The following is a 16,383-nucleotide window of genomic DNA, read 5'->3' on the forward strand; positions in this document are numbered from 1 at the left end:
ATGTTATCTTTGTGTTGATTCATGTGCAAAAAATATAAACTCAAAACAGGAGGAGTCAATGTGGCAGTTTCAAATATCCATATTTACAAACTGTCTCCATGACAGCAGAGTTACCTTTTTATATGGCCACTCATGCTTGACTTAGCCACTGGCAAGTCAGTAATAGAGTCACAGGCCTAGCCATCCCTTGAATGTACCTGCATTGCAATGAGTCAAGTTAAGCTGCAAATAAACATCCCATGATATTGCTTCCTGGCTGTGGAGCACGGACATAAAACCAATACTAAATCTGGACACAACACAGGTTTGGCTTCACATGATTTCCAGCACTCAGGGCTCAGGTTACTCTGAGATGGCATTTGTATGTTTCTTGTTACTTCTGTTCATGATTACTGAGAAAACATTAAGATAACAAAATACTTGTCAACTGAATTTTAACTGTAGGAGTATAACTTTGCAGTAAGTGAAATGAGCTATGATGACATCTGTCAGATTTTATAGGTTATCTTGACAAACAGAAGTTTGCCTCTGAACCTTGGTGATTAGCCCTAAGTATTTATAAAGTGAATCTCCAGTTGTACAGTTCAATGTGACATTTATAATTAATGGAACATCATCTGATAGTTTTCAACAGACCTAGCTGTAGAAGCTTGCCATAATAGGAAGCTGTTACCAAAGGAAGTTAACCTTCCTTGTACATTTATGCCAGCTAGTTAAACAAAAGTATTCTTATAAATCATAAATTGCATCTGAGCAGATGTCCAGCTTGCTTTCACAAGAGGTCAAGAAGGACTAAAAAAAGGTTCTGAGTCATCTCTAATAATTGTTGTCCTTTGGACTGCTTTTCTTTCCACATGTAATTCAACCAGAGATTCTGGTGAATTCTGGTTTATAGACAATGTCCTTAAAATTCTGATTAAAAAAAAAATTGACATTGCATAATCTAGCCTCATAATTACCTGCATTATCTTCCTGTTTATGCTCCTGTGATCTCTTGAGGACCCTCATGAGGCTCTGAGCACCCTCCGTCTCTAGCAGAGCTGCATTGGAATTTGTAACTTTCAACAGCTTGTATTGACACTCAGCACCTTGTTGAACTGAGCTCACTTTTTTTGGTTTGGAAACAGTTTTGTGACTGTTCCAGCTGCTATTTCTGTGCTTGTCTTTGTAGCCAGGGTGATACTTGAACTTAATTTAGCAATTGTTCCGATAGTTGGCTCATGGCAAAGGAAAAATACCTAAAAAAAAGGTGCATGTAAAACTTTATAAAATAACATGCTTATGTTGCTGAAATATTTTAAATTTCAGGATCAGTTAAGTGAATTGCTAAAAGCACTGGAAGAAAAGTCAATGAAGATTGAAGAGTTTGTGGGTGATATTGAATCACTATTTAACTCTGTTGAGGTAAGTCCAGTGATTATCACACTAATTTTCTTAACTTCTGCAAAATTTCTTCTGAAATATGCTTGCCTTGTTTTGGAGTGTCATTGTTTCCACTAAAATGGACTGTTTCTCCAGTCCTCAAATTGGCTTCTCCCACTGGAAGGTGTTAATTTCAGGGGAAGAAAAAGATTGCTTTTTTTTGCGCATTATTGCCTAGTAGAATATGTGACTGCCAAGCACCGGAGGAAAAAGTTCCATTAATTTTGTTTATGCTTATAAAAAGCTCACACTGTTTGTGTCTTTGTTGAGAATACTGTGCAAAGCATTTAAATAAGTTGCCCAATGTCTTACGTTGTTAATGCTCAAGTTCTTAAGTCTAGAGGACTGTATTCATTTCTGTCTAAAGTATGGATTTTTAGCTATTTTATAGTCAGACTTCCTGACTCAGTGCTTCAATATAGAAGTTTAATTTTAAACAGTAACAATAAAAAAAACCCAAACAAACAAAAAACCAAAGTACAAAACAAAACAAAATCTGTCATTGTTTTTAATGTACTTCTCTAGCATTATTTCTTCCAGATGAGCTTGCTTACAGAAATAAAGTTCTCTTATTGCCAGGATGCCAGAAAGCTTCTGGTGGATGGCTCATGTATGGTTAATTGAGAATTGCTGTGTATTCATCAAATGCTGTTTTTATTTTGCAGGAAAATTGTAAGAAAAATGCGGAGTTATTAGAAAAGCAGAATGAAGAGATGCTTAAGAAAATGGTAGCACAGTATGATGAGAAATCAGAGAACTTTGAGGAAGTGAAGAAGATGAAAATGGAGTACCTGTATGAGCAGATGGTTAACTTCCAGCAAACTGTTGATGCAGCAAAGGAAACTTTGGAGACAACAGTAAAAGAAATGGAAGAGCTAGATGGATTTGTTTTCCTAAATGTAAGTAAAAATGGCTTTCATGCTGTAGCTTTTGTGATACTAGTTAGGAAATCACTTTTATTGTACCTAGACTAAGAATGAATTGTTTACCTTCCTTTTTATTTTTAAATATAGCTAGATCCTGCAAGCTCAGCTATTCCACTCTGAAACTGATAGATCATTTGCTTTTGTCATGTGAAGGCTCAGAAAGAATTGCAAAGATGATGCACAGGGTGAAAATTTGACTTGTGCCATTAAAATGGTTCTTTTTGGTGAAGAGAACGCTAAGAGATGGTTTGATAATTTATCTAGAATTAATTAGCAACAGAGGAGTGTGAAATATTAGAGTAAAAGGTACTTTATGAAAAAAAAATAAGGTAAAACAGGAAAGTGTAATTGAAGGGTTTGTTTGAAGCAGAGTTGTTGGGTTGTGGGATTAGTGTGGGTTTTCTTAAATAAGCAGACACAGACAGTAGTTATGCACTCCAATTACTGAGGCTGTGATAAATGCTTAATGCTGAAAAACAGGGAGTGGCTGTGTGGTGCTTAGCTGCTGGTGAGGGTTAAACCATGACAATGAGCTAGGTGTAGGAATGTGCATTTGAAGTGCATGCCTGTAATAGTCCTTTCTGGACATAAAAACCACTCCTTGTGAATCTGCATGACTGGAATTACCTGGTTCATACAGTCACGAGCTGGTTTCAGAGGGTGTTGCTGGTTAACCATTAACAGCCTGATCCTCCAGGATTATTCTTGTGCTGCAAGGCTTGTCCATAAGGGACTGACACTTCCTCCTCTAAAAGTCTTCTCAGCAGTCTCGAAGGGGATGGGACTTCTGTGGCAATAATCCTCTCCTGTTACAGAATTACCGCACAGTCCGGAAGTTGCAAAGAAACTGTCCTGGGAAGAAATGTAAAGTTCAAATTACTGTCTAAAACTGATCATTCATGCAAAATAAAACTGCTTTCCAAGCACAAGCCCCCAGCCCATATACCAGCAGTTACAGAAACGGTGGAGCAATATTTGGTTTCTCCCCTGCTCCAAGCTGCATAATGTCTTAGTATCTTGTAATCAAGTGAATATTGTGGTAGATTGGCTATTTTGGGGTGGATGAAAAAAACTGCTTATTTTCCTGAACTTTGTGAGGTACTGGATCAGTGGTTTGGCAAAAAGATAACTTTGTATTCTAAAATTCTTTTGTCAGTTGTTAACATTATTAGGTTCCCAGTCTGTTTCTGTTAGTGATAACAGGCATAAACTTTTCTGTCCGTGAACCAGGAAATGTTACCTGAAGTTTCATGGAGCATGGAAGAAACCCTCACTCCATGAGTATAGATCTCACCCAACTTTTATTAGTAAAAAGTTCTGAAGGAGATTTCATCCAGAATTTGAATTGAAGTGTTCTTAATGCGCAGGTGATTTCTTCCCTGTAAAAGCCTTGGTTTAAGAAGGTATTTGACCATGCTCCCATCTTTAAACCTAAATATTGAATATTGACCCCTCGGGGTCAGATTTAGACTCTAATAGCCTGCTCAGCCAGAGCTTTGAAGTGAAATATTCTTAAGGATTCAAATTCTCTGCTGGCATGAATAAGCAGCATCACAGACATCATCAAGTCAATAAATCTGTGTGTATTTTATGCATGGGGAGAGAAGCAAGACTGTTTGATGAGTGGTTCTTCAACATTTTCAGGATTTCAGGATTTTGAAAGCTGTTAATGCATTTCTTTTTTTCCTCCTCTAGTCATCTAAAGAATTAAATAAAAGGTATATGAAATATGGGTTAACTGCACTGTAGTGAGTATTAGGCCTAGCATGCTGAATGCTTCATTTAGTATTTGCAAGCTTTGAAAACACATTGCTAATATAGTTTTTGTAGGTTTTATGCTTGCTGCTGTAACTGACTAGTTTTGAAGCATTTTGCACGTGTTCTGCAATACATCAGTTAAACAAATAGCATTTTAAAATGTCAGCTCAATTTTAAATCTCCACAGAGGCATTTTTAATAAGATTTTCCTTGTAGTTGTTATACACAACTATACTAAAAAAACATTCTGGCCATGCTTCCATCTCTTACACATCAGTGTTGTGCTTTTTTTCAGTAGTCTGGTTCTGTATTACCTGGTCTCTGGAAGATTATAATGCAAAATGTCACTCACAAGGCTGGGGTTGTTGGACTGTATTTCTGAGTACAATTTCAGAAAAAAAAAAAAAAAAGAAAAAAAGAAAAAGAATAAAGATTAAGTAGCTTTCCAAGTCTTACCAGGGACTATGGACTGATGTTTTCCCACACCTCTTCCTTGGCACTGCCTGATGTGTGCCACACAAGGATGATGCCTCATCACAGCTGCATCTTGGCCTACCTTCACAGACCAGTAAATGCATACAGTCACAAACACCTCTCTGCAATGTGTGATTTCCTCAAGGGAGTCATTTTGGTAAGGCACATCCTTTATGAGAAAATATGAGCCTGTATTTCACCAATAACTTTTCCAAGGTGAACTACAGATATTCAGACAGGCTGGCTCCAGGCTCCTCCTAGGCAAGCCTCTAAATCTGCTTTGCTGATATCACCACTGACTTTGCCCAAAGGTCCTGGGTATTGTACAGTGCATATCAGACATACCCTTGTCATTGCTGCCTCAGGCATCACAGCAATACATGTGATGACATGGACTGGGGTATAACAATGACACGAGGGTTCCAGTTTGCAGTCAACTTACAAACCCAGGTCAGTGGTCTGAAGAGAATGTGCCAAACACCCCTTGATGGTTTCTGTTAATCTGCAGAATTAGGACTGTAAATTTGGACTCACCTGTTGTAAATCAAAATCTGAGAGTCTAGCCACATACCTGCATGTAGTTTATTACATAAGAATAGAGCAGGTATAACGGGACAAAACAATTTTCAAAAGCTTTCTGTATACTTGGTCTTTACTTGTTTACTTACACACTAAACATAGGTTTATTCTGGTTTGTGCATGGTAATTACTTTGCTTTGAAATACCTGACTTGCTAAAAAATGCTAAGAATGAAACTATATAACAATGTGTGTTTTTCTAAAGAAAGTATATTTTATATTTGTTGTGCTTTGTTAAGATTATGCAGAATCAATTACTTCAGTGACTGAAAAAAAAGGGGGGGAGGAAGGTAAAATTCAGTGGCCTTGAAAAAAATAATCTTTCATTTCCTTGAAGCTGCTTCTGCCTCAGAGTTAAAAATATGTTGGTTTTTCTTCCTGTAGTGAACTCAGCAAATACGGTCTAATTAAGTGAGATCTATCTTCCTCCTCATGTTTTTTTTTCACTTGTCACAAGCAGCTGCTTTACATTACATATTTGGAGTCAGCTGCTGTAATTTAGCTCCAAAGTTTGTAACCTTTAAAGGCACTGTGTTAGTAAGTCCTAAGCCCCATGCTCTTGGAAGTCTTGCTGTGAACTTCAAATCCTGACATTCTCATGGGTTAAGTGCATACAGATCATATGCACAGCATTCTCACTGAGTCCATGGTCTGAAATCACAGCATGCTGTAAATGTTCAAAATCAGGAAAACAGCTTCTCATTGCATGTGGTCCTCAAGTTCATGGGAAATACTTCAGAGTATGTTGCATGGTCTTTGTTCTGGCCTTCGAAAAACTATGTGGCCATATAAAAAAGAATTTATACAGACAACTATGTGTTTTCTTCCAAATAGGTTACTTTGTGCAATGGATACCATCCTCTCCTTACAAAAGTTGCCCAGTGCTTTTTCACTGTTTGAGCACTACACGGATAGTCCAGGACAAAGCAACCAGCACTCCTTAAAACATGTGGCTGGTAAGAATCTCTGAATATCATCTTTACAAAAGCTAACATTTTGGCAATACTTTGAGGAAGCTAAAAACAGAATCTATTTGAGAAGTATAAATTTGCAAACCATGTAATTAGCAATCAGAATTGAATGTAAAATGAAGTCTAATTGTGCACAAGTGTTTGGCTTATAGTAGGACACAGCAGCAGAGAGAGAAGTGCTAAACTGGGGGATTCTTGCATCATTACAGACTAGCAGCAGGTCTCTATCTGTGAATCTCCTCTGGCTAAAATTGCTATTCACTTGCAGATGGGGGTAGAAGAGCCTGTCCTAGGGTATCCTGAGCTCTCTTCCTCCAAGGGGGACTGCACCAGTATCACTGGTGTAGGGAGGAGGTCAGGGGCCTGATGGCCAAGATCCCTGGGAGGCACATGAAACCCCCACAGGGCATGAAGGAAAAGTGGTTATCTGTACCTGAAAACAGTCCCTGCTTCTGAGGGCAGCTGTGAAAACTGCACATGATAAAGAAGGTTATTCATCTTTATCTGATATTTTGTGTCCTGTCTGTGTAGGCTGCCTGCTCTGCCTGTACATACACCTATAGAAATTATCTGGATCCTGACTCCTGTCAGTGAGGTGCTTGTCAGCACCAATTTGTGGATGCATTTTCCTCATAACAGGGTCTCACTCCAGTGTTTCTTTCTCAAAAGAACGTTTGCATCCTGCTGCCCTGCTTTGTCACCACCCATTCACCACCACATGCACCATCACCGTCACAGTCCTCTCCAGCTTTTCTAGTGAAGCCTCTTTCTCACATGTTTGGTCCCTGAGCACTGGAACTAGACTACCAATTTCTCTAAAGTACTTTGTTTCCTGTCTGGTATTTCAGGTGCATAATGGGACATTGGATAAGTGCTCTCTTGTGCAGGCTCTCCAGTGTCTAATAACTGCTGAGTGCACTCAGGAGTGTCACTTTGAGAGATCCTCTCTCTTCTCCACACCATCGCTTTTACTAGACCTGAGTATTTCTGAGACCTTAATGACCTCATCAGATTTGTATGAATTTGTCTGCAGCACTCCAGCCTTCTCAGGTGAAGTTTGATAGGCACTTCTGCAAGCAGCGTTACCTTGGTGTCATTCTAGGGGGAAATCAGATAAAAAGATCTTTTTTGTAACCCACTGTTGGTCAGAGTTAACTTAGTGGTGCACACGTGCAATGTGTCCTGGTTTAGTTCTAAAACCTACTCTTGCAGTCCCATGTGTGCAACCATTCTTTCCCTCTGGGCTGCTACTTATGGGCAAGGTCACCCAGGAGGACAGAAACATTGTGCCATACTCTATTTCCTTTCCTCACAAGTCACTCCAGCATGGTTTTCTTTAAGCTGCTGAGATCACTTTTGAGTTTGATTTGCATTAGCTACTGTGTCTGCTGAACACCAAATGGCTCTAGACCAGTTTGACAAACTGGGAATGAATGACTGTCCACTAGAAAGCAATCTTTGAAATGCCACATCCTTCACACTTTCTTCTCTTTCTCTTTCTAAGTACTTGGTTTTCATTCCTCACTTCTGTCACCAAGTATCCCAATTGTTATTGTGATTTTTAGTTTGGTGAGCAATAGACAAATGTGGGTTTTTTTCCCCCTCCAAGATTACACCCTTTCTGAAGGCAAACAGAGGTAAATGCCTACACAAAACTTTATTTGGACTCAAACACCTTGAGTTCATCATTTATCACATACTGGAGGTAAATGTCAGACACTCTCAGAATATTTTTTGACTGAAGCCATTTGATGAAATACATGTGAATTTGCCATTTCTCCAATGCACATATTTTGCTTTCAGAAAGTATAGTCTTTTACTGAACAATTTCATAGAACTTTATATTCACCACTCTAGAAACTTCTTTCTTCCAAAGACTCTCCACTTCCAAATTTTCCATGTCCACTAATGAAAAGTTCTTTTTCCTCAAATTCTTCCTCCTTTCATGTAAACCATCCATTAACAAATGTATAGGCAAAAAAAAACTTTTCAGCGTGTTGTTGAGCATATTGGAAACCAGGCTTTGACACAAGAAGAGAGGGAATAATTTAAAAATGGAAAAATTATTTCCAAAGCTTGCCATGAGTTCTGACCTTTTATATCAGAAGGCCAGCACATTCGTTGATTGCAACAATCTTCCATTAGAGCCACAGAGGAATGTAACTACTCTCCTTCTTCAATCCACACAGCCAAAGAAACGTTATTCCTCATTACATTGGAAAGGAATAAACCCATAAAAACCCATAAAACATTTGGGATTATTATTTTTTTTCTGGGGCCTGTTAGGTGGCATGAAGGAAAAACTTCCTTACAGCATAGCGCTTCTATGAAAAATGAACTGATGAGAAATCATCACACTCTTCTGTTGAAAAACATGATTTATTCAAACTTGTGGTGCAAATATTTCTTTGACTAAACTTAATTTACAAAGGGATCAGCACTTTGATAGCAAATAAGTGTTCTGTTTCTGAATAGTTCAACTTTTTGCTTTGAAATCATTTGCTTTCAAAAGTTTGCTTCATACTATGCAAAAAGAAAATTAGAAATTAAATGTTTCTCAAGGTAACCAAACTGAATTTTGATCTACAAATTTTGTTTTTTTTTTCTTTTTTCTGCAGAAGTTTCATTCATTAAGATAGCTTCTGTTCTGATTGGGCATAATAATAAATCTTGCAGTTGTGGGGTTTCTGTGATCTTACATAGTGGTTTCTAGGCAACTTCACAGAAAAAAAGCTTGTTTCCCTACCGGGTCTGCTGAAAAGAAGTCTTCCTAAAGACAATCAATTTTTAAATTGACCAACTCTAGAAAGTCAAAAGACAAAATGGAGCCTGTTTTTAGCAATAAGAAGGATAATTTTTATTTCAATGGGAAACAGATGTAATCCTACTGTACTGGTAGCTCTCTGTATAAATCATAAGGAAACAGTCAGCATCTGCATTTGCCTTGTTCATGCCACAGGGGATCATCATCATCATTACTGTGAAGATAACTGAAAAAAGTGAAAGCTTTCTGCTGAGATTCTGAGAATTCATGCAGTATGGAAATTTACTGGGTGAAGAAATAGAACCATGTATTTTCATTCCCTGCAATCACTCTAACAATGAACATCTTTTAGGGCTTTTTGTTTCTTTCTTCCCCTCCCTCTTTCTTACACCATAATAGTAGAGGGGAACAATATCTCATCTGGAATAGATCTGTGCCAATCAGGAGATGAAGTTTATATGAGATCTGGGGAGCCTTGGAGGTCTTTGACATGTGAGGGGTGCTTCTAATTGTCCTATGGGTTTCACGTGCTTTGGCAGAATTCCGGTGCTCCTGTGCACCAAGGATTTTCTGTCCGCTGGGTCTGTGGGGAAAATGACCATGCCAGACAGGAGCACCTAGTTGTGCATCTGCAGTAGGAGTCCACCTCTGGGCAGATGTGGACCCAAGGAAGCAGGAAGCCTCCTGCTCCCCTGTGCTGTTGAACCTTCCTTTGCACATCTCTGCTGCTGTCAGTGGATTTGACACACCGCGTTAAACCTTTCCTGGTATGGCAGGTCCTTTCCCCTTCCCACTGTTCTGGGATCAGCTACATACATCTGTCTCTGAAGGAAGCTTTCTTTTTCTGCAAGTTTTCCGTCACTGAGCTATCCCATGTTCTTTGTTACAAACAACTGCTTGCTGTCTCTGGTTTCATGGGCATCCTCTTCATAGTGTGTCCTATTCTGTGATGCCTGTGCTGCAAGGTAAGGTCACATAATGGAGAAGGCAGTCATCCAAAGGAGCCTGCCTTAAGCTCCAGCGTCTCCTGGATTTTTCAAGGAAGTGGCCTGAATTATCAGGAGTCTCTTGGGGTTTCGTCAGCACATGTACCACAAAGTGGAGTTCAGAGCTGGAGAGCTCTCCCTGTGACTGAAGAGAGCAGGTCTCTTTGGGAAAGCAGAGGGATTGCTGGAGCTATAAGGCAGGCTCCTGGGGACACAATCCTGTGTCCCCAGGATTGCTGCAGCCCTGGGAGCCTCCCTCCTGAAGGCTGGAAATGAACAGCCATGCAATGACTCATCTGTATGGTAGTCCTGCCCCAAGGGGAAGAACCCCAAGTGCTGGGAAGGGTGTGGGCACAGGCTTTGTGCTAGGTGCAAGGGCTGCTAGTACTAAGAATGGATCTTATTTTGTCCGGACTGCAAGGGAAATGGACAGATTGCAACATTGAACAATTACTTTATTCTGTTCCTGGTCTGGGGGGACCTGTTGCTCTAAAACTGAACCAATATTCCGTATCTCATGTGCTTTCTGTAACTGCTCTATGGAAATAAGCAACCTGAATGAAAATAAACTACTGGGTTGCCTCACAAACCTGTAGGTAATTTGGCTGAAAATGCAGGAGTTTGAATAACAACGGGAGACTTTCTCAGCCCCACAGACACCGACTGTCATACCTCAGGAACCAAACTCAGCCACCAGCTCCTCAATTGCTGTCTACTGGGCTGTGAACAATGGGGATGCCATTGACTGCTTCCAGGTCTACTGTATGGAGGAGCTGCAAGCCAACAAAGATGCAGGGGGTGAGTAAGGTCTTGCCTTCATGACAGCAGGAGTCTGGAGTCAGCAGAGGGGAGGCCAAGCTGCAGGGGAGGGCCCAGGACACAGAAAGAGAAGGCACTGTGAGGACCTCATGTGTATCACTAAGGGTGGGTGACAGTGGAGGAGAGTGGACATAGATGCCACTCCTGCCCCCCCTTTTTGTCCCCCAGAATGCAAGATAAACATCATGATCTGTATAGTGCAGGGCAGGTGTTTGCAGAGAAGCAGTAACATCACTGTTGAGGTGTCCTTTTATTGAAGCAGCCTGACCTTCAGAGAGGATGTGTCCATGCTGCCCCGTGGATGCTCATGGGGACTAATAATAGAGCTCCCAAAGGGATGGACTTCATTGAGTTTTTAGGGCCCTGCATGTACTTTGGGAGTGTGTCCTAATAAATGACAGGAAAAGGTAACTAGTATTTCCACATTTGACAAAGATTTATTTTTTTTTCAAAATGACATTCAAATATTTCAGATATTAAATATGAAATCAAGAAATAGGATTAAATTGTTCATTCATTAATAAGATCAGACTGATCATAAAGTCCTTATAAGCAACTGGGCTTTGCACAAATCCATGGGTGTCTTTGTGTGTGGGGGTTTGTGTGTACTGTGTGCATACTAAAGTATGTTAAGGGTTTTTTCTAGTATCTAACTTATAGCTAGGGGCTGTGAAGTCCATTTTGAGAAATTGTTATGTTGTAAAGCAGGTTCATAACCAAGGTTCATAACTGCTAAATGTATGTCCCAAATTTTCAATCTAGTCCTCAGTAGAACTGAGAGCTGTAATCTCCCCTTCCCATCAATGGCATTTGAGTGCACTCAACTCAGAAACTGTCAAAACTGACTCAGAGTAAATGCTTTCTCTATTTGTTTTTTAATTGGCTGTTTTTCACATGTTATTTGAGAGGCACAGTCATAGTCCCCACCAGTGCAACATGAGTGTAATGTCCTGTGCATGTGTATGTTCTAGCTTTGGTGGAAGAGTACAGAGTGACAGTGAAGGAGAGCCACTGCATTTTGGAGGACCTGGAGCCAGATCACTGCTACAGTGTGTGGGTCATGGCTGTGAATGGCACAGGCTGCAGCTTACCCAGTGAAAAAGCCATTTTCAAAACAGGTATGTACATATTTTGGCATTTGATTGTTATAAACAACACATCCTTTCAGAAGTCCAGACCAGTTCTTCTGAAAGAGAATAAGCTGCTTCATTTAGCCCATCTGGCAGATAGCAGGCAACTTATGGTCATTTCTCTTTTTGCTAGGAGATAGTACATAATTGCAGCTAGAAGGAAAATTGCAGGCATTCAGATTTGAAAATTCAGATTTTCAGTCTCAGGCCTCGTGACAAGGGCACTGGGCAAGCGCATTATGAATTTGAGCATGAGTGCACTGCAACACTCTGGGAAAGGCGCCCAGCTGCTCCCTGCTGCTTCCTCTCCTGTGAAAGATGGAGGTGACAGCTGCACTTCTTGCCTCTCTGCCACCCTTCCAAATACATCTATGTTGCATTGATTTACACAATTAACTTTTCAAGAGAAGGCCAGCTTTACTAAGCTTACACACTGCATCTAGCTCAGTGGGACACAAATCTCAGGTGTGGCTGAGAGGCTCTTCAGCTGCTTAAGTGGTATAAATTAAGATGAGTAATCAAACAAGTACTGTTTATGAGCTTCATTTGACTGATTAATTTTTTGAGCTTTAATGTCTTTAATAATTTGTATTGACAAAACTATTGCATCTTGAGTTACGAGCAAGGTGAAGCAGCTTGTGTCTGAGGCCCTCTTGACAGATAATTTTTTTAGAGCTACAGTGTTAAAACAATCATTCTGTTCTTGCAGTCACAAAATACAGACAAGGGTATTTAACAATTTCATAATGAAATAATTTTGTATGAGACTGATGAAATTACTTGGCAGCAACCAAGCCTTTTGCTTGATCTACTAGACTTCAAATTTGTGGATAATTCTCTTTGATATTCAATTTACTATTTATAGCTTTAGCAAATATTAATTTCCAGAGAATTCAAAGCAGAAATTCAAAATTTATGGCCTCAACAATTTAATTGTCAGCATGGTGCAGAATTCCTGTGAAATGGTCAAATAATAATGAGTTATTACTAGCTAATAAATCATAATTTCAAAAGGGGTTCTCACCTCTCTAAAGCTGCTGTTTATAAGAACTGTCTTTGCCTTTTGGTATCAGGCTCACCATTCTTTTTCCCAAAACTGAAGCTTTCTGAAGTTGTTAATTTTTCTTAAGTCTTTGATGCCTTGCTTTGGCCTGTTTCTTTAAATAAACTAGATCAAACAAAGGCTCACTAAACACCTTCCTTCAAGCTGAGCTGAACTCCCTCTGGAGTCCACTGAGCCTCAAATGGACCTGCAGGACACTGCTAAGCACTGACTGATGCAAAATCCCTGCATGCTGTTATCACAGAGGATAGAAAGATGAGCACTAAAAGTGGAAAGCAGTTCTTTCATATGAGCCCAGCTACTTTGATATAAAGTTAGAATACTTTGATTCTTCAAGTAACCCAATGAAATCAGAAGCAATAATTCAGAGTGTATTTTTAGTAGTTCAGATCAGAAGTTGGCGCATACTAGAAAGTAATTTGATGGTTTATACAATTACAGGAACGTACACATTAATAGCCCCTATAAGGTTTCTGAGTTGGGATTGCACACGTGGAGGTGGCAGTGGGCCTGGGAAGTTGGGGAGAATTCAGGCAGGTGCTGCTGCAACATCGCCCCAGCACCTCCTGTCTCCTGCTTCTCCACCTCCCAAACTCACAGCTTGTCTTCCCCTCCCCTGGGGAACATGCTGTTTCGCAGAAGTATTTTCCCTGAGGGAATGATGCTCAAGGCAGCAAGCACCCCTCCACCCCCCCTCCCCATCCTGTCCATCCCAAACTGATCTCCAGATGAAGGCTCTTTGCAAATCTAGAGACATTGTTTAAACTATCCAAGCACAGTAACAACTTATTCTGGTGTGCTCACTCTATCCACTCTTTAGAGAGATAATTAAAAAAGAAAAAAAAAGGAAAAAAGAGCTTGATGGCTTGGACATCCTGATTGCTCATACATAAATGGGGTATGTGTTTAGTTGCTGAATGCAGGTATTAGAGGATTTAGCTATTATTTTTTTTTATTCCCTAGGAACAGATGCATTTAAAACCAGACAGTAATCAAATATTTCAGAAGATAATTAAGCGACTGTTTCTAAGGGAGGTACGCAGATGTATTGCCAGATGAGAATCTATTCCATGAAATCATTGTTCTGCTGAATACCTACCTAGGGTGTCTGTTCCTGCAGTAAAACAAGTACATCTTAACCTGAACAGCTAAACTAAACCATGAAATCATTATGTACTTCTGGGTGTTTTTCTTTCCTTTTCTGCTGAAAACAAATTATTTTGCTTATAAAACAGAATGTACCCAGAATGCTTGTTGCAGTTCTATAAGATGATGTTGTCATAAAATTGTCTAATTTCTGCTTTTGTCTTCTCTTCTGCCTCCTATTTGGAACCCTGTCTCTGTAAGAGCAAGGTAGCATTCTGTGACCTTTTCTTAATTAATAACCTTTCTTTTAAGAGTTGGCATTAAGACTGTTTATATGAGTTTCAACAACAGGTTTTTAAGGTTTGTTTATGTTGGTTTTCCCTGTAAAGGGAAAGAGAAAGTGAGTACATCTAATGCATTTTCAGCTTACAATGTTGGATGTGCAGTTTCATACATTACCTTTAGATTACTTGCATTTAGTGCATTATTTTACTTTCTGTTTTCTGTCTTGTAGTTGGTCCTGTAATTCTTAATTTGAGGCTCTAAAAGAGAAATGACAGGAGCGAATTTTAGAATTTCAAAAACAAACAGGACATAATTAGACAGAAAATCAGCATCTGCCTGTCAGTTCTGCAGCAGCACATTTGTTTCTGATTCAGTTCAAGCAGAATCTGCTAAAGACATGATTGAGGTGATGCAGGGAGAGCTGTAAGCAGTACTGCCTTGGTGCTCTGCTCATTAAAGATTGGCAGAAATAAGGAAAATGTATTTGAAGAAATGCATAAAAATCTACACATGCATTCTAAAGATGTGCAGAAATGCAAGAATATTCGCAGTGACTTTCCCAGTAGGTTTTTTTTTTCCTGTAATATTGCCCTCTGCCTTTGAAACACAAACAAGCAGATCAATGGGCAAAACTAACTATTCCATGGGGTTCTGGGGGGAGATGACTCTTCCTTTCCCTCGGCAGCATCCTCCTCCAGCTGCTGGTGCCCTCCCTGTGGTATGGCTAACCTGTCCCTGTGTCCCCAGCGCCCTCAGTCCCCACCATCAAGGCCGAGGACTGCACCGTGTGCTGGGACACGGCCACTGTCCGCTGGTGCGCTGGCTCGGCGTCGGTGGAGTCCTTCACCCTGGAGTACTGCCGACAGCACTCGCCAGAAGGAGAGGGTCTCAGGTCAGTGCTGTGGTCAGATTAGGCAGCTGCTAATGAGTGTCCCCTGGACCACGGGTCATTACACAAGAGATTATTCTGCCTTCAACCACAGAAGGACAAAATCTGCTTCTGCATGCTGAGGAATTTACAAGACAGACACTAATCTATGAGATTAGGCTGAGACATAAAAATACTTTCTTTTCATTCTGCTTAACCGGGCAATCCCTTTCATTTGGGGCCAACCCCCTAGGGACAGTGCTCTGTCTGTAGTCATCCAGAAGTCGCAGGGCCGTGCTGTCAGGGAATCAAGCACTGTGCCACAGCTGCCCCGGCCCCGGGCAGGACAGGAGAGAGCAGCTGAGCTCCATGGAAAGGAGTGAGATGGAGGAGCCTGGCCCAGTTTGCTCCCTGCTTTGTGGTGAACAAGATAGGATCCTGCTTGGGGCATAGTGAAGGTGATGTGGGTGTCCCCGTAACACTGGTGACCCATCTGCACTGTCTGGATGTGCAGGCAGATGGCTCCCAAAGCACTCCTGAGCTCAGCACTGCCAGGCTGTGCAGGCATGCCACAGGGATCAAAGAGCAACCCAAAGAGCAGTTTTGAGATTGGGGGTGGTACCTGCTTCTGCCAGACCCTTTCTGGTTTCCCCTAAGCTAAGCCTGTGCTGCATAGAGGAGAGGGGGAGGAGGAACACAGGCACCACTGAGCCATGAAACCGTCCACTATGTTGAACTGCAGAGAAAATCATGTGGTGCTCTGTATGTCCTCTGAGATACTGGTTTGTTTAAAAAGAATGACAGCAACATTCCAGCAAAGTACAGTTGCAAAGGTCTGAGATGCTCTGGAAGCAGGGGGTGACTTGCAGTACTGCTGTGGAAGAGCCAAATCCCAGCTGAGTTTGTCTTCTTCACCTCCCGGGGACTGTGATTGAGATCTTCACCCAGGGGCTAGTTTACATCTATATCATGGAGATGTGGCAGAGAGGGAAGAGCTCCACCTCCTGCAATCAGAATAAGTTAAGTGAAATACGGGTTCACAGGTTTCGGTAGACAAGTACGACAGTGAAATTGTGAGTACACTGCTCCTCACAAAAGTGGGCTAAAAACTGGAATAAATTCTGCATGGTGCGGAGACCTTTTTTTCATGCAGTATCAGTATGCTGCATTGATGCAAACAAGAAGAGGTCTTACCCGGCTCTCGTGGCTCTTGGAGAGGAGCCATGACCTGTTCTGTTTCATACATATTTCAT

At 40.7% G+C, this 16,383-nt stretch overlaps 1 protein-coding gene across 1 annotated transcript in view; it reads left to right on the top strand.

Annotated features, from left to right (window-relative positions):
• The window catches only part of CMYA5 (cardiomyopathy associated 5), a 46,705-nt gene that overhangs the window by 20,209 nt on the left and 10,113 nt on the right, over positions 1-16,383 (top strand). Inside the window, exons 3-9 of the mRNA XM_061475867.1 lie at positions 1,309-1,404; positions 2,088-2,321; positions 4,044-4,066; positions 5,993-6,114; positions 10,528-10,677; positions 11,670-11,816; positions 15,010-15,154. Of these exons, the coding sequence (XP_061331851.1) occupies positions 1,309-1,404; positions 2,088-2,321; positions 4,044-4,066; positions 5,993-6,114; positions 10,528-10,677; positions 11,670-11,816; positions 15,010-15,154 (917 nt within the window). The remainder of the gene's footprint in view (positions 1-1,308; positions 1,405-2,087; positions 2,322-4,043; positions 4,067-5,992; positions 6,115-10,527; positions 10,678-11,669; positions 11,817-15,009; positions 15,155-16,383) is intronic.

The sequence above is a fragment of the Pezoporus flaviventris genome, unplaced genomic scaffold (assembly GCF_033815535.1).
Source record: "Pezoporus flaviventris isolate CSIRO_AGI_PZ_B2104156 unplaced genomic scaffold, CSIRO_AGI_Pfla_v1 ptg000090l, whole genome shotgun sequence".
NCBI lineage: Eukaryota > Metazoa > Chordata > Aves > Psittaciformes > Psittacidae > Pezoporus > Pezoporus flaviventris.